The sequence below is a fragment of the Schistocerca americana genome, chromosome 1 (assembly GCF_021461395.2).
Source record: "Schistocerca americana isolate TAMUIC-IGC-003095 chromosome 1, iqSchAmer2.1, whole genome shotgun sequence".
Taxonomy (NCBI): domain Eukaryota; kingdom Metazoa; phylum Arthropoda; class Insecta; order Orthoptera; family Acrididae; genus Schistocerca; species Schistocerca americana.
Window position 1 is genome coordinate 546,882,060 of NC_060119.1, and position 22,978 is coordinate 546,905,037.

The 22,978-nt window shown below is 40.9% G+C and overlaps 1 protein-coding gene across 1 annotated transcript in view; it reads left to right on the forward strand.

Annotated features, from left to right (window-relative positions):
* The window catches only part of LOC124605830 (metallo-beta-lactamase domain-containing protein 1), a 41,831-nt gene extending 19,396 nt beyond the window's left edge, over nt 1-22,435 (forward strand). The window contains exons 3-4 of the mRNA XM_047137763.1: nt 3,407-3,520; nt 22,163-22,435. Coding sequence (XP_046993719.1) covers nt 3,407-3,520; nt 22,163-22,386 — 338 coding nt within the window. The 3' untranslated portion in view covers nt 22,387-22,435. The remainder of the gene's footprint in view (nt 1-3,406; nt 3,521-22,162) is intronic.
* Nucleotides 22,436-22,978: the final 543 nt, after the last annotated feature.

A 22,978-nucleotide genomic window follows, 5' to 3' on the forward strand; every position in this document is an offset into this window, starting at 1 on the left:
TTCCACAACCCCTTCGGTTTTGGCCGCCTCTCTGATGGCACTTGCAGTGCTGTTTACAATTTTAGCCCACGTCTCGCTTGTCACTTTGATAGCTGCTGGAAGGAGAGTTTCCACTTCAGAGATCGTGAATTTTTTATTGTTTGCAGCAATGTAATTTTTTATCTGCGCCCACACTCCTTCAATTGCATTGAAGTGACAGTGGTATGGAGGAAGCCGAACGATTTCATGCCCGTGCATTTTAGCAATCTCGTCAATTACATATGTTGGAAATTGGGGTTTCTTTTGTGCCACAATTTCGAGCAGTTCCGCCTTCCTTAAATCTTCCCTGAAATCTACTTTTTGCTGTTTCAACCACTGAATGATATCGTCTTTTTTTGTTGCCAAGGTTGGTGCCTTATCGTGAACAACGGAATGATAAGGCGCATTGTCCATAACAATCACTGATGGACTTGTCAGATTCGTCATAAGCGATGTCTCGAACCATTCTTGAAATACTACACTGTTCATTTCTTCATGGTAATCTCCCGTCTTTTTTGACCGAAACATTTTCAAGCAGTTTGGCACAAAACCTTTTGATGTTCCTGCATGTAAGACAATAATATGCCCTCCTTTGCCAACAGGCACTGCCATTGCCCCCTCGGGCGTTCCATCATTCCAGCCTCTACGTAAAGAATGGCTGGCATTGACCCAAGTTTCATCTAACCACACTATACTTTTGAATTCCACACCCATGATCCTGCGCAGAAATCTGCACCACCATGCAACTACATCTGTCCTTTCCATTAATATTTTGCGTCCGTTAAACAGTGAATAGCTGAAGCCTATGTCTTTCAACACTGAACGCAATGAAAATTTGCTCCCTTTAAAAAGATCGTCTTTCTGAAGCGACACCTGTAATTTAGATAGAGTGGGATGTTCCCTTCTCTTATAATAGCTGTATATATGACGACGAATAGAGTCTTTCTGAAAATCGTCCAAAGCTGTCACCTGCTTATTTCTCGGTCGCTTCTTTCCTGGTGTGTGCAGGTTTGTTGTGCCACTCTCGTCACAATCTCCACTATACTGTTCTTTCCATATCTTTACAACAGTGTTCTTACTTATTTTCAATGCTGCTGCAGTTCTCTTCACAACCTGAACAACAGGAATTAAGGGCCCACCTTTGTCCTTTTCTTTCTCTAAGTAATCCCTCACAGAGCACACGAATTCACGGGCCTGGGTGTGTAGCACACTTTTCTTCCTCCGTTTCACTTCTTGTGTTGGGCTGGTACTACCCGCTGCACTAGACATTGTTTACAACGAAACATAAACAAAGAAACACTAAAAACAACAAAAACGAAATAAACTGCGAATTCAACTTCAGACAAACAACGAATGACCGCACCGCCTGCACGCGAGACACTGGTAAGTTTCATAAACGCGCGCGACCAGGTTTCAGAGCGGCAACGTGGCCCTTGCTACCCGCTCAAAGTCAGGCCATCATTGGCTGCCTGCCTGCGGTCGCTAGGCAACGGAAAGACGCTACCGAGCTGTCAATACCAAAGACTCGTCTCCCAGACTATAGTAGTAGTAGTAGTAGTAGTAGTAGTAGTATTGTGACAGACTGGGCATTTCTCAGTATATTTATTACAAAAAGTGTTTCAGCTACCCTGGCAACAACCAAGACACAGAATTTACTGTTTTACATGGTGATAAACATATCCATAACCAGAGATGTTGAGTGGCAGAAGAAACTGCAAATGAGCCCAGATATTGAACATAAATACATGAAATTGTGTTTGAGCTGTTGAGCCACACTTTGAAATAAAAATCTTGATTTGGTCAGTTTGGTTAAGTATGTATGTGGTTTAGCAGGAGACAGGGAGGGGATTCAAGGCACCATAGCACTAGGCTGGTTCCTTTATTAAATGTGTGTGCCTTCCATAAAACTGAACTAATCTGTCATACATGAAGATTTTGCAGCGAGGCATTAAAGCCTAGCAAGAAGAGAATACCAGTCTGCAGATTATGTTCTGTCTTACCCCAATATTCTCTAATATGAAGTTTTTATATGATCAGGCATTTGATGTTCAATGGAATAAAGTGAACATTTCAACCATGTGCTCATAGGGACTGTCACAATTTAATCTTTAACTTACTAATACCGGTAACCTATTGCTGTGTTGTGACACTAGTTAGAGTTAGTGTGATAATGCCCCTCCCCACCTGAAATCTTCATTGCTGTGACAAACTAATCTATAAAATTAAGAGAGACTTAAATTAGGTAGGAATGCTACACTTTGGTTATGATTTATTGAAGGCAACAAATGTAAATGTGAAATACATATAATGGTAATGGATTGATATTGATGCAGTTTGATGTCTAAAGTTTTTGCCATATTTAACACATTTTTTGTTATAAGAGTTACATCTACAGATATCTTATATAAACTATGAAAAATTTGGGGGAAGGTACTACATAATTCTTAATGTAGTTAATTCTCAGTGAATGCTTTGTATCTCTCCCTTCATGCACACTTTTACGATTATTAACTTCTATTAACCAGTTGCGGTTTCTCATTACTACTTCATATCTAAGAATTCATCTATTGAGTAGAAGTTGTCATTCAGAAATTCTTTTAATTTGCTCTTATATATATTTTGTTTATCTGTTCCAGGTAAATTTGTGTGCTTTTTATAGTTTTGCAATTCTTTCTTTGTTAGCTTCTTGATTTAGTCCCACTAGTTCAATAATTTCTCCTAGATACTAGAATTTGTCTAGCTGGGGTGTGCCAAAATTACTGAGTAAAAGTTGATCGTTCAGTCTTAATCTGGTCCCTTCCATATAATGTTTTTTCTTATGAAATTTGGTCCCAGTTTTTGCCACCATTTCGTAGATTTTCTCTACAGAAAGGGTTGCTTCCGGTCTGTTATTGGAGAGGATTAGAATGTCAGCAAAAGCTAGGCAATGAAGGCGAGTTTTAGTTTGGAGACTTCTGGCAATATTTATACATTGAGTTTCATTTTGCTATTTCCAGAACTAAATTAAACAGTAATGATAATAATCTATTCTCTTGTTTAATGTGTGTTTGGTTTCAAATGGTTCAGTTTATTATTATTTATTATTTTATTTATTATTATTGACTTTATTTATTTATTTATTTATTTATTATTATTATTTTATTTATTATATTATTTATTATTTTTATTATTATTTATTACTATGTGCCTATTTTTTGTAATTGTACTTTAATAAACACAAGATAACCTTGTCACAGTTTACAGAAAAATTTTATCATCACTTCTGAGATTAAAATGTGGAATTTCACAAACCAACATCCCAAAAATAATAATTGTTACGTGTGATAACAATTTCATTTCTCCTCTTGGTATTAAGAAACCTTTTAACAAAAACCACTTTAATTTCTAGGGGAACCTTATATTATAGATGAAGATGTGAAAGTTATACCAACACCAGGCCACACTCTCAGTGACGTATCTGTAATCGTTAAAACTAAAAGTGATGGCATTTTTGCAATTACAGGTAAAGTTATAAATTTACTTTTCAATCATTTATTATTAAATGTTAGTTTACTTTAATGGAATTTAATGTAGGCAAATAAGTCTTCAGATCTCCCCCCCCCCCCCCCTTTTCCCTCATGTTATGGAGCAATACTGTAATTGAACTGGAACAGAAATAGATGCGTGTCTGCTTCTTGGATGGAATAGTGATAACTCAAAACTTGGCTTTATAAGTGTGGTGCTGCCATGGTTGACAACTTAGCATCATGTAATAAACTAATAACCAAAATTTATTTTGTGGCCCTACAGCTGAGACAGCTTAAAAAGATCACTGACAGCTCATAGTGCTGTTGTCAGCTTCCAACTGTAAGCACTGATGGCTGCAGGAGAAAACAGTAGCCATATACAGAGCTGGGAGAATAACTAGGCATTGCCATAGAGACTTCTATCATGTTACGTTATTAGTTGATGTAGACCCACAAAGCTTCTGCATCCAGCTGACTGCAACTGCAAGGAATCAGCTTATGCCGACTCAGCTATAGCTCCGCATGTTAAGTGGTGACTTTGATTTAAAGTTATAAGTGAGTTACATAACTCACCAAAGCAATGATCACAATTCATCCACACCTTAGGGACCTTTGCTAATCCTGTCTGGTACAAGTTTAGAGAAGCTGAGAACTGGTCAGTACCACTAGTCCTTCATCACCTTAACCTCCAGGCATACTTTAGAGACTTCATTTAAGCATGATGGTGGAAACGATTGTGTTGAGAAACTGGGTATTTAGGTTTATCTGCTGCGGTTTTAAGGATGTTATAAAACTAAAAAGTCCTCGAGGTTTTCTGTATGGTGTCTGTTGAGGTGAAATATCATTAGTGAGCAACATCGAGGGCATTTGGCGCATCTCAGTTCTATGAGGCTTACTCAGTCATGTTGGGCTCTACTTTGACCAACTGTTAACTCCATAGAAATCAATGAAATGAAAGTGGGTGACATTTAAGACATTTCTCACAGTCAAAACCTGTCTGTTGGTGCTTCTGGGTCAGGGCTGGCCACAGTATGCTGAAGTTCATGCATGCAGCATGTGCAGGCTGTGGGCAGTCCAAGGCCCATCCTGTCACTTGACTTTGCTCACTCCTTGTTGGAAGTACCCAGAACAGTGTGATATTTCATTTAGCATTGCAGTGCAGCATCATCCAGTTGGCATAACACGGAGTTCAGCAGAATCATGGGGTCAGTAATGCTTACTCTCTGCTGTTTCTAGAATGAAATTTTCACTCTACAGTGGAGTGTGTTCTGATATGAAACTTCCTGGCAGCTTAAAACTATGTGCCGGACCGAGACTCGAACTCGGGACCTTTGCCTTTCGCGGGTAAGTGCTCTAGGAGACGAGGTACTGGCGGAATTGAAGCTGTGAGGACGGGTCGTGAGTCATGCTTGGGTTGCTCAGTTGGTAGAGTACTTGCCCGCGCAAGACAAAGGTCCCGAGTTCGAGTCTCGGGGTCCGCCACACAGTTTTAATCTGCCAGGAAGTTTCTCTGCTGTTTGTTTGTGATATGAAGGATGTTCACAGGTCCATTGGCTATTTGCACAAGAAGAAGCAGTCTAGAGTGATCATCACAATTCTTTAAAATGAATGGGAATGACGAAAGAGAGGGGTGAGAATTCTCAATTTGCATAAGCGAAGGGTACTACTTATTTGCTATGCAACTACATTAAGCACCATGCAGAAAGAATTTAAGCTTTTAGATGACAATGAAATGGCAAAGAATTACAGTGGTTGACAGGTGTGATTCATAGTACACCAAGAAGTACTTCGTGCTAAATTTGCAACCATGGAGCACTTGAAGAAATTGGTAGTACGAGCAGTAAAATTTCTGAAGTCACATCTGTTATTCTGTTTTTAGTTGCAACAGTTTTCAGTTGAATTGAACGAAGAGCATATGGAGTTCATTTACTACTTCAAAATATGTTGGTTAAGTCAAGGGGCATGCCTGGAATGATTTTTCAATTTAAATCTCACTACTGAATTTATGAAGGAAAAAGGAATGCAAGAATAAAAATTAGATCATCTGGAATTGATCATAGACTTTGCATTTTAAATGGACTTACCTGCACACTGCACACAGTAAGATGCTGAAAGGCAACGTCTTTGTGATTTGATAGGGATGCACTTAAAAAAGTCACTTTGTAGAAGGGACACGTTCTGAAAGACAGGCCAGTTCCCTGGTGCAGTGGCATTAAAAAAAAAGGGTGAGATTTGGAGAATTCATTGTGACCACTAGCCACTTCACATAGACGGCCATCCAAACAGGTGACCAGGAAAACCAAAATGCCTTTCGGCTCTCTCATTGGTTAATGTAATTTGAATTTCTGGGAGGAATTAATTTGATAAACCGAGAGAATGCTGAGAAGCTACACAACATGCAAACATTATGAGTGTATTGATCAGTTGTAATTTTCATAATTGAAGTTTTAGTATTTGTCTTGCAGGTACAAATTAGGTTTTGCATACTTTAATGTTATGAATGTGGTTTAAGAGTTACAAAATAGTTGGAAGTGCAAGAGATCTAACATTTGCAACATAATATTCAGTGGCACATTACATTCGAATATGAACTTGAATCTGTTGTTCACCAGCAGCATAATTAAAATTTAGGTATTTTTCCTTACATCACAACACATTGTTGTAATTCTCAAATTTGTTATGTTATTGTTGGCCTTTTACTTGTAGTGTGTTTGCATTAGGCAATCACAAAATGGAAGGCAATCAAAGACGGACCTTGTATGATGTTATTTTCAATTGTAAAATAATTCTTACTGCTGAAAAATATGGTAACAGGAGGGCTGGACGAGAGGTCAGGCTAGCTGAGAGTAACGTTTGCTTATGGAAGATACAGAAATTGGCAATATTTGCAGTGCCCACCAATAGAAAAAAGTTCACTGGCCCTCACAGACACATCCTGATGTCAATTCTATGAATTTGCCTGTTAAGGTAGTATGGGTAATCTGTGACTAGTGACACCACAAGAAACAAACCAAAGAGGTGGCTGCAGCTCTTAATATACCGAAACAAGAGTTTAAGGCTAGCTGCGGATGGGTTGATCATTTTATGAAACGGGCAGGCTTATCTCTATGATTCTGTACAACAGTATGCTAAAAGCATCTACAAGATTTTGAGAAAAAAGTCAAGATTTTCAGAGACATGTCAACACACACTGAAAAGAGAATACTTTTTTGATGGGCCAAATAGGCAAAGCTAATGTGATAACAATTTGGTTTGATTTGGCACATAATTACACGGTTGATTAGGAGACGAAAGAAGTTGCCATCAAAACAACAGGGTGTGAGAAATAGCACATAACTGTAATGCTGGGAATCACAGCTGGTGGGCGCAGACTTCCCCCTTTCTTAATCTTCATGTGGAAAAATGCTCAAAGACATCTAAAAATGAAAAGTTGTTACCTGTTGACTTTTTGATCAAAACCAAGAGAATAACTGGAACTTAAATGCTTGACTCTCTCCAAAGCGTATGGGAACTAAAACTAACATCAGTGTTTTGTCTTAATGCATTTTGTGATCATCTCACTGATGACATAATAAAGAAGATCCACAGCCTAGGCGGTGATCTTGTTGTTATTGCTGGAGGAGTGACTTCCATATTACAGTCTCTGGATGTTAATATAAATAAACCTTTCAAAGGCTACAGTTAAAAAAGAATGGTTTTGTAAACCAAACTGTGAACTGACTCCAACAGGAAAAATTGTGTTGCACCCCATATTATTGCACAGTGGGTTTTGACTGCCTGGAAAAGCATTGAAACGGCAATGATTGTAAAATCATTCAAGAAATGCTGCATTTCAAATCCCTGGACAGCACTGAAGATGATGTGCCCTGTAACATCACCAAGGATGAAGGGGGAAGACAAAATTAATATATTTCTTATGTAGACTCCTCTGAGGATACCGGTAATGATGACATTAGTGAATAGTGATGAGTAATGCTGGTAATTTACAGTATGTTTGTTTGTTTGTTTGTTTGTATGTATGTATGTATTTCATGTAGGTAGTTACATTAGATGTTCCTTTTTAATAATGACTTTTTCATTTAACAGAGGATCACTTAAAAATTGCCCCCTGCGAGTATGGGGGTTAGAATAGGTCCGAGGTATTCCCGCCTGTCATAAGAGGCGACTAAAAGGAGTCTCACTTTTCGGCCCTATGAGTTCAGGTCCCATTCTATGATTTGCCTGCCACTTTCAAAATTCTCTGTAGAAAAAGTGCAGGCCATATGGGGAAGGACACCTTTCGTGGTGCACGAGTGCCCTTAGATTCAATATCCTGAGTCTCTTGTCGTGGCTTTGCATCTCCACCTGCGTTTCAACTCTTTGGGTGAGGACACTTTCCGGGATATGTCATCTTCCGTTGTCTCCTGTCCTCTTTCACCCTCATGACAATATTGGATTTCTCTGCACCCAGTACCCAGCACGGTAGCCAGTCCATTGTGGTGGGGCCGTAATGTACCCATTTGGTGGTAGCTCTCTGACAACATGGGTCACACTGCTGATGCCTGAGCTGTAAACTCCCCATGTTTGCCAAGGAGTAGATGCCTGTCTTCCTGGGGCATCAGGACTCCTGGCAACGGCCATCGTGCCAGTTGGCCTTTGCTGTGGCTGGGTGGTGCCCATGGGGAGAGACCCCAATCGGAGTGGGTGGCATCAGGGCGGATGACTCGCAATGAAGTGGACTAAGTCGTCTCTGGCTGGTGACCGTACGGCAGCAGCAGTCTCTAAGACGGACAAGATAGAGTACAATGCCGACAGGTGTGACCCTAAATCGTTTCCCTCCCTTGCTACACCATGGGAGGAATGTAGAGCTACAGAATGGAGAGAGCATATTCGCCTCAGTTTTTAGTCTGTAGCAGAACCAAAGACCAATGGGTACTCTTTTCTACCGACAAAGCCTCAATTTTTCATTGGACACCTTGAGGATAAGTTTGGAGAACTGATAGTGCTCTCCAATAGTGCAAAACGACGCAGTCTTGATTCAGACAGCATCCCCAGCCCAATCCCGAGCGTTACTCGCCTGTGACAAGCTGGGTGATATTTCTGTTTCCGTCACTCCCCATAAAAGCCTCAACATTGTCCAGGGGATTATTTTCCATCGTGACCTCCTCTTGCAGTCTGACGATGAGCTCCACGCCAATTTAGAACAGCAGGGTGTTCATTTCATCTGGCGCATTTCCAGGGGACCCAAAGACAACACGGTTGCTACCGGTGCCTTCATCTTGGCCTTTGAGAGCGATTCATTGCCTGAAAAGGTCAAGGTGATGGTTTACCGCTGTGATGTTAAACCATATGTTCCTCCCCCTATGCAGTGCTTTAAGTGCTGGAAGTTCGGGCACATGTCTTCCTGCTGCACTTCCAGTTCTACATGTCGAGACTGCGGACGTCCACTGCACCCAGATACTCCATGTGCACCACCTTCCACTTGCATCAACTGTGAAGAGCACCACTCCACCAGCTCATTAGACTGTTCAGTACTCTGTAGGAGGGGAAAATTATGGAGTACAAGACGGTGGACTGGTTGACTTACACAAAGGCTAAACGTAAATTCAAAAGATTACACTGCATTCGGTTGATGTCAACATGCACTGCAGCTACATCACCATCACCATTGCTGTCCCAAGTGCCAGTGGTTCCTCACTCTATGCCATGAACAGTGGGCCATCCAGGCCACCAGAATACTTCCGCCCCCTTGGTGGTAGGGGGCAAATCTTCCTCCATTGCTCCCAAAGCACCTACTTTGGGAGCAAGAGTCCTCCAAATGCAGGGGACATCCAGTCCCCTCCCCCCTGCCGGAGAAGCAACAGCCTCCTCTCTTCCAAGATCTCCACTAATGCCATGGCAGACACTCGCCAGTGGCTCAAGGAGCCAAATGCTGCTGGACGAAGAGCGTCACAGTCTTCCTCCTTGCCTGAAGCTGCTTCAGAGAAATCTTCCCAGCAAGCCCCCTAAAGAGAAACGAGAGAGCAAGCAAACTAAGAAGAAGTCTGCTAAGAAACAGGACCCAGTGGTGGCTCCAACACCATCCCTCCCTATCATTTCTGCATCTGAGGATGCAGTGGCAATCTTAGCGTCACCTGCAGACCTTGGTCTCACCGATGGCTCATCCACCACAGAAATGGCTACAAATATTCAGTTGGAGGCAGCAGGTGACCCTGAGGCATAACCTGCCTCCTTGCGTGCTTCATGCCTTCCCAGCCTCTCGATTACGTCATCCACCAGTGGAATTGCGGTGGTTTTTTCCACCACCTGGCTGAGTTATGGCAACTGTTAAGCTGTACACCTGCTTTCTGCATTGCCCTCCAGGAAACCTGGTTTCCGGCAATGCTGACCCCTGTCCTCCGTGGCTATAAGGAATATTACAGGAACCGTAGCAACTATAGTAGAATGTCAGGTGGAGTTTGCGTCTGTCCTGAACAAATCAGTATGCAGTGAATCTGTGCCCCTTCAAACCCCTCTTGAAACTGTGGCTGTCAGGATAAGAACGACGCAGGAAATAACTGTCTGCAACATATATCTTCCTCCAGATGGTGCACTGATTGATCAACTTCCTAAACCTTTTCACTTTGGAGAGATTTTAACACTCATAATCCCTTGTGGGGTGGCACAGTTCTTACTGGCTGAGGCAGAGATGTCGAAAATTTACTGCCGCAATTTGACCTCTGCCTCTCAACCCATTTCAGTGTGGCACATGGCACATATTCAGCTATTGATCTCTCAGTTCACAGTCCTGACCTTCTCCCATCTATCCACTGGAGAGCATGTGACAACCTATGTGGTAGTGACCACTTCCCCATCTTCCTGTCACTGCCCCAGCATCAGGCCCACGGACGCTTGCCCTAGAGGAAACTTTCACCTCTGATGTCACTATTGAATCTCCCCCACACGGTAGCATGGATGTGGTCATTGAGCAGATAACTACAATGATCATTTGTGCAGCAGAAAATGCGAATCCTTGTTCTTTAGGGTGCCCCTGGCGAAATACAGTCCCTCAGTGGTTGCCAGAAGTTGTTGGGGCAGTTAAGGAGTGTCGTTGAGCTCGACAGCGGCTTAAGTGGCACACTTCTCTGGAACACCTCATAGCTTTAAAACAGCTCCATGCCCACATTTGCCATATTATCAAAAGGCGGAAACAGGAGTGTTGAGAGAAATACGTGTCGACCGTTGGGTGCCATATGTCACCTTCCGAAGTCTGAGCAAAGATCAACCAAGTTTTTGGGTACCAGACCCCAGCAGGTGTTCCTGGTGTTAGCATAAATGGTGTGTTATCTACCGACATAAACGCAATTGCGGAGCACTTTGCTGAACACTGTGCTTGCACCTCTGTGTCAGAGAATTACCCCCAGCCTTTCGCACTCTCAAACGGTGGATGGAAGAGAAAGTCCTTTCATTCACTACGTGCCTTAGTGAACCCTATAACACCCCATTTACAGAGTGGGAGCTCCTCAGTGCCCTTGCACATTGCCCTGACACAGCTCCTGGGCCCAATCAGAACTACAGTCAGATAATTAAACATATCTCGTCTGACTACAAGCGACATCTCCTTATGATATTCAACTGGATCTGGTGCAATGGCGTCTTTCCGTCACAATGGCAGGAGAGCACCATCATTCCAGTGCCAAAACCCGGTAAGAGTCCACTTGATGTGGATAGCTATCAGCCCATCAGCCTCACCAACATTCTTTGTAAGCTGCTGAAACATATGGTGTGTTGGCAGTTGGGTCAGGTCCTGGAGCACGTGGCCTACTGGTTCCGTGCCAGGGTGGCTTCTGCCTGGGTCGCTATACCACTGATGATCTTGTGTCCCTCAAGTCTGCCATCCAAACAGCCTTTTCCAGACGCCAACACCTTGTTGCCATCTTTTTTGATTTATGAAAAGCGTATGATACCCCCTGGCGACATCATATCCTTGGCACATTATACGAGTGGGGTATCCGAGGCCCGTTCCCAATGTTCATCCAAAATTTCTTGTCGCTTCGTACTTTCTGTGTCCAAGTTGGTGCCTCCGGTAGTTACCCCCAAATCCAGGAGAATGGGGTCCTGCAGGGCTCTGTATTGAGTGTGTCTCTATTTTTAGTGGCCATTAACAGTCAAGCAGTAGCTGTAGGGCCACCCATCTCACCCTCTCTATATGCAGACGACTTCTGCATTTCGTAGTGCTCCACCAGTACTGGTGTTGCTTAGTGGCACTTACAGGGAGCCATCCACAAGGTGCAGTCATGGGCTCTAGCCCACAGCTTTCAATTTTCACCCATAAAGTCGTGTGTTATGCTTTTCTGTCAGCGTCGTAAGGTTCATATTGATTTTTAGGACTGGTTTTCGGTGCTTGATTGACTTGGCTTCTCACCTTCGTCAGCTTAAGTGGAAGTGCTGGTAGTACCTCAATGCCATCTGCTGCCTAAGCAACAGCTACTAGTGACAGGAGCTTTTAGGACGGGTCTGGTGACCAGCATCCTTGCGGAGGCTGGAGTTCCTCCATTGCAGGTCAGGCATGCACAACTGCTCAGCAGTTACATTGCACACATTTGTAGTTATTCTGCGCATCCAAATTACCATCTCCTTTTCCCACTCACGGCAGTTCATCTCCCACATCGGCAGCCCAGGTCAGGACTTACAATTGCAGTTCGCGTCCGATCTCTTCTACCTGAAATGAAGAATTTGCCTTTACCACCCATACTCGAGGTCCAATCGTGTACACCTCCATGGTGTACACGTAGGCCGCAGCTTCCCCTGGACCTTTCACATGGCCCAAATGACTCAGTTCACCTCGCGGCTCTCCGCTGTCACTTCATCTCAATTCTTGACATGTACCGACACCATGAAGTGATTTACATGGACAGGTCGATGTCTGATGGTCATGTCGGCTTCTCGTATGTCCATGGAGGACATATTGAACACTATTCCTTGCCTGATAGCTGCAGGGTTTTCACTGCAGCACTGGTGGCTGTATCTCGGGCTCTTGAGCACATCTGTTCATGCCCTGGGGAGTTGTTTCTTCTGTGTGCTGGCTCCTTGAGCAGCCTACGAGCTATCGACCAATGCTACCCTTGTCATCCTTTGGTAGTGAGCATCCAGGAGTCCATCTAAGCCCTGGAATGGTCCGGTCATTCAGTGGTGTTTGTGCGGACCCCAGGACGTGTCAGAATCCCAGGCAACAGACTTGGTGACAGGCTAGCCCAACAGGCTACATGGGAACCACTTATGGAAAGTGGCATTCCAATATCTTACCTGCATAGTCTCAGTACTCACAACAAACTGCATGCCATTAAGGTAACCATGCATGTGTGGCATTCCTCCATTTGGGCCTCTCACAGGGACTCTGTGGTTTTCTGCCGCCTCTGCATTGGCCACGCTTGGGTGACCCATGGCTACCTCCTGCGCCGTGAAGTCCCGCCTCAGTATCGGTGCGGCGCCCAGTTGACAGTGGCCCATATTCTGGTGCACTGTCCCACTTTGACTGCCCTGCAACGAAATCTTCGGTTACCAGACTCGTTGCCACTAATTTTATCTGACAATGCCTCATTGGCTGATTTAGTTTTATGTTTTGTTCATGAGGGTGGGTTTTATCATTCTATGTAAGTTTTAGTGCATGTCCTTCATCCCTCTGTATCCTCCACCCTAGTGCGTTTAGGGTGGAGGTTTTAATGTGTTGCAGAGTGGCTGGCTTCTCATTTTTATTTGCATGGTCAGCCAGCCATGGTAATCTGTTTTGTTGTTTTAATCTCTTCTACCTGTTTCTTGCTTCTCTCTGTGGTTTCCTTCTCCCCTTTTTTCTATTTAAGTGTTTGTTGCCCTTCCGTCGTTCTTGTGGTTTTTTTCCTTTCTCTCCATTTTGTGTCGTCAGTCTTGCTTGTTTTATTCTCGACCTTGTGGCATTGTTTTATTCAGAACTAGAGACAGATGACCTAGCTGTTTGGTCCCTTTCCCCCTCTTTTGAACAAACCAACCAACCACTTAAAAATTGCTGTTTGTTTAATAGTTCATGTATAAATTCATTGTTCTGTAAAACAAATTTAGTCTACCAGTTACGTGCGAACATACTCTTTCTTATGATTTTAATTTTTGGGGCATGCATAACAGTTTATGGAGCGTTAGATTCAGGTAAATATGGTAATTAATGCAAGCTTTTGCCAATGAGAGCAAAGTTAAATTCTGGCTATCAGCTTGAGCTGTATATTGCTTCCAGCTAATTGACTTAACCCATTAACTCAATCATCTTACCTTTCTGAAAAGTATAGATTTGACTGTTCTCCTGCTTCTAAAGACTGACAGATGAAAAATTAAAGATCTACGTACCACCTCTATAATTAAGCTAACTGTAGTTTTTTAACATATGAGAAATTGCAAATAAATATTCCATGACACATTTCCGATGGAGTATTAGTAAAAAATGAAATTAAATTGGTCTTGTGTAGCTGCAAAATGTAGTTGTTACCAGCTGTACCCAGCACAAATTGCTGTGGCTCAGTACAGTTAAAAGGAAAAGAAAGAAAAGAGAAAGCATGTCCTAATCTCCTCCTGCCCCCCTTCCCTCCCACAATCTCTGTCCATCTCCTCCCACTCTATTTTACTGTTTCCTTTTCCTTCCTTCGCCCTCTCTCTGTCCATCAACTCTTCCCCGATTTCTCTGTCTGTCATCTTCTCTCCTCTCTTCATCTCTTCCTGCCACCTCTGTCCGTCTCCTCCTTTCCAATCTCTGTGTCAATTTACTTCCATCCCTCTGTCCCTCTCCTCTTTCCCTCCTCTTTCTGAACTTGAGCCGTGTTTTTTGTTATTGCAAATCCAAATTCTTTAGTCTGTATGTTTTATAGAATATTGTTTAAAATTTGAAGTAAATCTGTCAAGAACTTTTCAAGACTTTTAAAGAAACAACATTTCATAAAAGCTGTATTTGTCCAAATGTTTGAGTAACATGTAAAAATTGGAAGTAAATTGGTCCAGTACTTTTTGAGATTTTGTGTAACAGTATTTCCACATTATACATTATATAATCATTTTCATGTTACATACATAAAATAGGCGTAGGAAAACATTCAAATTAAACATTGTGTCAAAGTCACTACTTTTTGAGTTTTGCGAGCAACAATGTACAAAAGGCTCAATTTTTATGTAAAACTAGTGATGCAGCCAAGATTCGCATAGGTAGCATTAAGTATCTACGGCCAGACAACTTGACTGGTGTAGTGTGTTTTGTTTGGAGTCACAAATAAAACTCAAATAACAACTTTAAGTACACTTCGTGATCAAAAGTATCCGGACACCACAAAAAACATACATTTTTCAGATTACGTTCATTGTCCTGCCACCTACTGCCAGGTACTCCATATCAGTGACCTCAGCAGTCATTAGACATCATGAGAGAGCAGAATGGGGCACTCTGTGGAACTCACGGACTTTGAACATGGTCAGGTGATTGTCACTTGTGTCATACGTCTGTACGTGAGACTTCCACACTCCTAAACATCCCTAGGTCAACTGTTTGCAATGTGATAGTGAAGTGGAAATGTGAAGGGACGTGTACACCACAAAAGTGTACAAGCCAACATCGTCTGTTGACTGACAGAGAACGCTGGCAGTTGAAGAGGGCCGTAATGTGTAATAGTCAGACATATATCCAGATCATCATACAGGAATTCCAAACTGCATCGGGATCCAGTGCAAGTACTATGAAAGTTAGGGGGAAGGTGAGAAAACTTGGATTTAATGGTTGAGCAGCTGCTCACACACCGCACATCACACTGGTAAATGCCAAATGACACCTTGCTTGGTGTAAGGAGCATAAACATTGGATGATTGAACAGTGGAAAAACATTGTGTGTAGTGATTAACCACAGTACACAATGTGGTGATCCAATGGCAGGGTGTGGGTATGGCGAATGCCCGGTGAACTTTATCTGCCAGTGTGTGTAGTGCCAACAGTAAAATTCGGAGGCGGTGGTGTTATGGTGTGGTTTTGTTTTTCATGGAGGGGGCTTGCACCCTTTGTTGTTTTTGCATGGCACTATCACAGCACAGGCCTACAGTGATGTTTTAAGCACCCTCTTGCTTGCCACTGTTGAAGAGCAATTCGAGGACGGCAATTGCATCTTTCAACATGATCGAGTACCTTTTCGTCATGCACATCCTATCACGGAGTGGTTACACGACAATAACATCCCTGTAATGGACTGGCCTGCACAGTCCTGACCTGAATCCTGTAGAACACCTTTGGGATGTTTTGGTACGCCGACTTCATGTCAGACCTCACCGACTGACATCGATACCTCTCCTCAGTGCAGCACTCCTTGAAGAATGGGCTGCTATTTCCCAAGAAATCTTCCAGCATCTGATTGAATGTATGCCTGCGAGAGTGTAAGCTGTCATCAAGGCTAAGGGTGGGCCAACACTGTATTGAATTCCAGCATAACCAATGGAGGGCACCATGAACTTGTAAATCATTTTCAGCCAGGTGTCAGGATACTTTTGATCACATAGTGTAAGTGGATATCATCACATTCATATAACTTACGTAATGCAAGCAGTGCATGCCAGAAATATTGTGTGTTCCATATTGAATTGGTGTTTGGAGTGATAAGTTTGCAACCATTGTAAATATTGTATGTGAATCATGAGTGGTGTGTGTGTGTGTGTGTGTGTGTGTGTGTGTGTGTGTCAGACAGGAAAAATAAGAAAAAATATGCATGATGTAGATGTTTGGCTCTTGTTATGGCACTACTCCTGTGAACAGAACCTTAGTACACACCATGATGCATTGTTGAGACTCATTTCCACAACTCTTTGTCATTGGCCCTTTATGCAGAGGAGCTGCAGTTGAAGTGGAACCCGGAGCACATTTCATTTCTGGTGGTCCTCCACATCATTGAGAGGTAAATGCTAGGTTTTTGGCAGAGTGAAAAAGTTGATCCAGTTGGCAGTTGATCCTGCAATCTCCTGGTCTTTATTCAAATGCTCTACCACTAGATCATTAAACCAGATGTGAACTTGGTCACACTTTGTTAACTTAAGGCACTGTTGCTCTCTCAAGTTATAGCTGCTGTTTGGTAAGTGATAGTGACATCATTGCCACAATTTAACTTTAATTCTTACAGTTTGGAACATGGCTGTTATTCAGCAAACACAGACTAGTTTAAACATAGGATTAAACAACAGACTGGTTGCACTTAAACCGGTTGGCTGTTTAATCCTATATTGTTACTTTAATTCATGGTAATTAAGATAGTCTGTGTGATGTATGTGTATATCATATACAAAAACCTTCCTCATATGGCAGTTCCTGAGATTAGCCTGCACTTGTAGACAGATGCCAGGAGACAACTTCAGTTTATATGTGTGAAGATGGTGTTGCTTAGTGAAATACATACTTACAAACTATAGCTGTAATTTTTCATGGAATAAGTAATTACTGTAAATAATATTACTCAATGCAGCTTGCTTCACTTTTTATCTTGCCTTTTATAGCACCATTTTTGCTTGTGTAATGATTTTTTTATTCACTTTGTTACATAAATAACATTTTTACTTATTATATGACAGATTTAACATTGGTCACTTTGCAGTTACATCCTGCAGCATAGTTTGCAGAACATACCTCAGAATAAAATTTAAAACAATTTCTGTTGTATTTGACATCAATTTGAAAACCTGAACTAACAAAAAAAGTACTCACTTCGTGAGCTGTAAATTATACAAAAATGACCACATAATTCATTATTGTAATTACATTAATTCTGCAGGTAATTGCATTACAAACATTACTGTCCACAATGCAACTGAAATGACAGTTACTACATAGGTCCTGTGTGTTACTGTTAGTTAAATAAGCAGCTTGACAGGTGCTGAACTGTGATTCACATGTGTTTGACTTGTATTGGCACCATCAAAATATGGTGATTAAGAAAAGGATGCTATTACAGTCCTGTTACACAAATAACAGGACAGATGTTGGCAAATTACTTCTTTTGTCAAAAAGAAATACACACATAAAATGCCATCTGGAAATGTTTGACAACTTGATAGTCAATGTACTTCAAAGACCAGAGATGACTTAACCTACTAAGTTCACTAGATATTTATGTATAATTTTCATGACATGTTCTGAACAATTCTTGCATAATGAGTGACAGTGATCCAGAAAATTAAATTTTTTGACTGCAGGAAGGCTTTTTTAATAGTAAATTACAATTTCTCTCAGCTTATACTTTGTGAGGAATCGGTCTGTTTTTATCTTAGCCACCAATACAGCAGTGCAATAATGTTTACATTATCAGTGCCTCACTAGCTGTGTGCCAGTGTGACAATAGCCCTGGATTGAAATCTCACTGGAAAATTATATTTAAAGTCAGTGTTTTTTCCTACTCTGCTTCACTAATTATTACAATATTTTTTTTAAAGTTCATAGGCACTTTCCTGCCATTTATTTTCGCTATTTTTTGAATGGTGTCACTAAAAGAATGGAAAATCAGATGTCTGCTGAACAGAATATTTATATTTACTTAAGTATTTTTCTTCAAAGAACACAGTCAGAAAAAGTGACAACAAGAAACTGGTAAAGTAGATGTAAATTAGCATCCAGTGTCATTGTCATAATTTATAGACACATTTACTGTGGGTACGCACTCTGATGGGAAGGATGATGTGATAAACTGTAATACTTGTTTATCACCTCCACAACAACATGACAGGCTGCTTGGAAGAAACTAAGTCAATGGTAGAAAGATGCAAACATATGGCATTTTGTTGTGATTAACTGGCAGTTCATCGGTCTGTGTTGTGTGTGGGGTGCTGATGTTACTGTCACACTGTTGAGCAATTCTAAAGCAAGTCTCTCTGTGGATGTTCACTTTCTGCAATCAGTGCTGTGTTCCTCTGTACTGAGGATAGTGCCAATGATTGTATGCGTGAGAAAAACATTTTCTAAGCCAATAATGGTGAAAAGATGTGTTACCTGCTCATAATGTTTACAACATAACCACTGTAGCCACTACAAGATCGTAAATCATGTTTTCAATATCTTTAAGATGGGGAAACAAAAATAACTGTGACAGTGATTGATTTATGATGATTAGTTTGCAGTTGCTGCATCTGAATATTGTTATTAACTACACTCTATCCCCTAAATCTATTTACAGAAATGGGAATAAAATTCCTTGGCATATACTTTCAGCATTCCAGCCCTCAACAGCCACATGTGTGAGGTGCTAGCTGAGCTCAGTTGCGAGCTTGCTCGAGGAACAGGCTTGGCAACAACACAGAATACATTCAGCAAATGTGTGATCATCGAGTTACTTCCTGGGTGCATAGAATTATCCTGCTAAATTCACTAGATGTTTTATGTTTTCCATTGAGTAATTTGAATGATTTTCAGTCGAGATGTGTGATGTATACCATGTAAAAGGTACACAACAAATACCAATGTGATGTATACCATGCAAGAGGTACACAACAAATACCATGAGAGGCCGTCACCACACAGGAACAAACACATGTCTGGCATCTCTCAGTTCCAGGCAACATCCTCCAGGTGGTGCTCACAAAACTCAGACCTGTTCCTGCTTCCTCACCACTTCATCCAGAGAGTTGTACACATCCACTGATAGTTTGGGTAGCCGCCACTGCGAGAATTGTAAATTGCAGACTACGTTGCTTCCACAGACGTGCACGAGAGGCACTAATATGTGCAGCACTGCAAACACTCAGTCAGTTATGAACTAGCAGTTAGGTACTTGGAGTGCCTGCAATCACCTCAGTACAGTACTCTGAAGAGTATTTTTCGACTTAGCATTTGCTATTTATCGAGAACTAGGTTAGTTTACAGAACAACTGCATACTGCTATAAGTTATTGTGACATTATCATAGACTACCAAGAGACAGCAAAGATATTTACATATTACTGTATGAGGTTTCAAACATCAATTGCTGTGCTTCAAATTCTCCAAAGTATGTTTTTTTTTAACATTCTCTTAATAAACATTAGTTGTTTCTTACTGTGTTGCCACATTCTGTTATAGTAAAGTGGCTACCTTTAAGGGACTGTAACAAGGAAACATTTTTCTGCTGCCATGGATGTTTGGGCTGAATTAATAATAGCATTCAATTACTACATTCACAGCAGTGTAACATTGGGTTGACAGTTTATGGTTTTGAGCCCAGGAAGGTCATTTCATGTGGAAATTGCAACTAATTCTGTCTTTTGCATTGCAATTTAGTTTTTCTGGCAATCACTGTGACATTAAGGGAGAGAAGAATTCTGCAGCTCTTGAGTAGCTCTAAGATAATGTGGTCACACTATAAAGTGAAGGCTGGATTGGCTGTTACTTCAAATCTCACTGCAGGTTAGCATTGACTGATGATGTGACAGAGCTACAAGTAGCCAGATAGAAAATCAATAAGGAAATCTTAAAAAAACCTCTCAATCATAAGCCTTCTCATTCCTTCCAGTACCCCATAGTGTAAGGGTGAAGGGCCTATGATACTGCACACTTGATCGTGCCTTTTTCTCCTGCTGACATAATTTTTGTATATACTCAATTTTATGAACTTGTGGCACCGAATAATTTATTAACAGAGTTGTTTATGTATCTACTTCAGTTGTCTCTGTTTCATGCTACTTGGGGATGACATAGGACAATGTGTGAACATAGACCTTCTCGAAGCCCAAAGTGCCTCTGATATGTTATTTATTTGTGCCGATCTGGCATGCACATCACAGATACTTTATTTTACTAAAATAGATTTTTGTCGTAAGGTTATTGCTGTAAGTTCTAATAAATTTGTATCAGTGCAATACGTATTTATAGTGTTTTTGCAGTAGTTTATTGAACACTATAGTCGCCAGGAGAGAGAAATCAGCCATCAGCAATAAGCTCTCTAACATCAACTAAAACAGTCGGACTGTGCTCACTGACTATAGAAACCTAATCTTCAGAATTAAAGATGTCATTGAGCTAGGTTTGAAGTGCATTTTTATCTGGAAAGAAATTTTCTTGGTGGTTGTTTCATAAGGAGCAAGAAAGGTGAACATTTGAGGGCACAAGATCAGAAGAATAAGTCTGTGAGGAATTACTTCTCAAATAAATTTGTGAATAGTTTTGTTTGTGAAATCAGCAGGATGTGTTACCATGTAGTAGCAACACTTGATGTAGTTGAGGTGTTGTTTCTCTTACATTGCGACTGAAAGGTGTCTCAGTTGTTTGTAACAGATTCCAGCTTTGAGGGACACACCTCTTGGGTGCCACCAGATGCAAAATGGTATCTGTTCTCACTACCCTTTGCTTGAGGTGATGAGATGACTTTTGTTAGGGCTTAACCATTAATTTCTTCTTAACAAGTGAAGATATAGGCATCGTAACTCATCACCAATGACAATATTTCATAGGAATGCTCACTGTGTGAACTGATGATGTTCAAATAAAAATTCAGTGTTGCTTTATTGCTTCGAATCAGAGCATACAGTACTCCTAAAACCAACTTTCAAAATGTTGCACTTCATCTCCTGTGTCAGTTATTGATGCTTCCTGATTGTGGAAATTCATTCGTGCCAGAACGATCTATCTTGAAACAGAAAAATCCTTTTCTGAGCTGATTTCTACGATAGTACTCATCCGACACAAGATGCAAATGTTTCACCCAAAGCAGACAAAATTTCACACATGTTAGACCTTTCTGCACTTGCAATTGTTTTATAACTCTTAAACAACATTCATAAGATTAAATTATGAAAACCCAATCTTCAAGTGCAAGACAAATACTAGAATTTCAATTAGAAAATGACAACTTATAAATGCCCACATATTAATCTATGGTTGTGTAAATGCATAATGTTCTCTCAGTTTATCAAATTTATTTCATGCAGAAATTCAAATTACAATAAGAAACAATTTTATGCTTGCCAGTGAGCGAGAATAAATCTGCCTTAGGTATGAGGCACTGCATTCACCTGTTTGGATGGCAGCCTATGTCAAGCGGCTAATGGTGAGGGATCGGTGGCTGCTCTAGAGCGAGGAAACATTTGAGCATAAACCGTTCTGATCTTGAAGCAGCCACAAGCTCTTTTGCTGAAGATTTTTTCATTACTGATGGGTTATAAAGTGAACAAAATTATTTTTTAGGCTTCATCAACCTGATATCTTCAGCATACAACTGAAATATAATAAAAAAGTAAAGGACTAAGTGGACTCCAACTCGCGACTTTACATCTTAATGATGCATCATTTACTGCTAGACCATGAGCAGATACAGCACTGTAACAGATCAGGTGGAATGCAACACTTTATATGGACATATCCCACTTGTATGGTGTTGCCAGGTCATTCAGATGGGCAGATATAGAATTCTGAGGGACAGCCAGTTTTATTGGTCACTTACATGAACTATCAGAATTTGTTTCTGTGACAGATGGCTGGTAGCCATGTTTTATGTGTAAGAGTGTACATTTCCAACAATAAGTTAATCCATAAAGCTGCAGTAAGTAGTGATGTATCATTTTTATCATCTTTTAATTCCACATAAGAAAATATTTATACTGTCACTGATCCATTTTACAAGTGGCCACCTTAAAAATGAAGTATACGATCATGATTTCAAGGAAATTACTGTGTTTCAGGTGACTTGTTTGAAAGAGAAGAAGATATAAAAGATCCACATTTGTGGCAACATGTTGCTGGCAGTGACGAACCTGGTCTGCAGCGGCAGAATAGGAACAGAGTACTACAGTTGGCTGACTGGGTTGTACCTGGCCATGGTCCTAAGTTCCAAGTAACACAGAAGATGAAACAGGATGTCGAAGACATTTTAAACAATTCTGATAATCAGTTTCACTACATCTAAACTATGTAAATGTTCAATAACTTATTAAAAATTTTATTATGAAGTGCTATTCATGTTACTATTTTTTGTTACTGGAACCTTTTACGTTGTCCCTTTTATCCCACTGCATGAGAAACAAACATGTGTCAGTGCTCATATCAATTTTTCCAAAGGAAGATCAGTTGCCTCTAGCATTTTTCCATGTGGGGTGGGGTGAAACTTTAATCTATACATTTTACTTTGATATTTAGCTGCCATTTATATAACCTGGGTTTTGGAATCACACTTCATATGTTTGCAGTTGCTGCTACAGAATAGTTGAAGGGGGAGGGGGGGGGGGGGAGGCTGAGAGAGAAAGGGAGGGGGCAGGAGACACCAGTAACATTAAGTTGGATACAAGTTAATATCATCTAAAGCACCATACAACTGCACTTTTTTAGGAAAATGTAGAATAATTTTGCTTTAGGTTTTTTGTCTAAGGAAGTTTTTTGTCTTGTCTGTAAAATTTATTAAAATTGACTTGTTCCATTTCTGCACTTAACAGTTCATAATTTTCATGAGTCACAAATGCCAGTGCAGCTGCGTAAGCTTTAATTTCTTTTCTTTTCTTTTC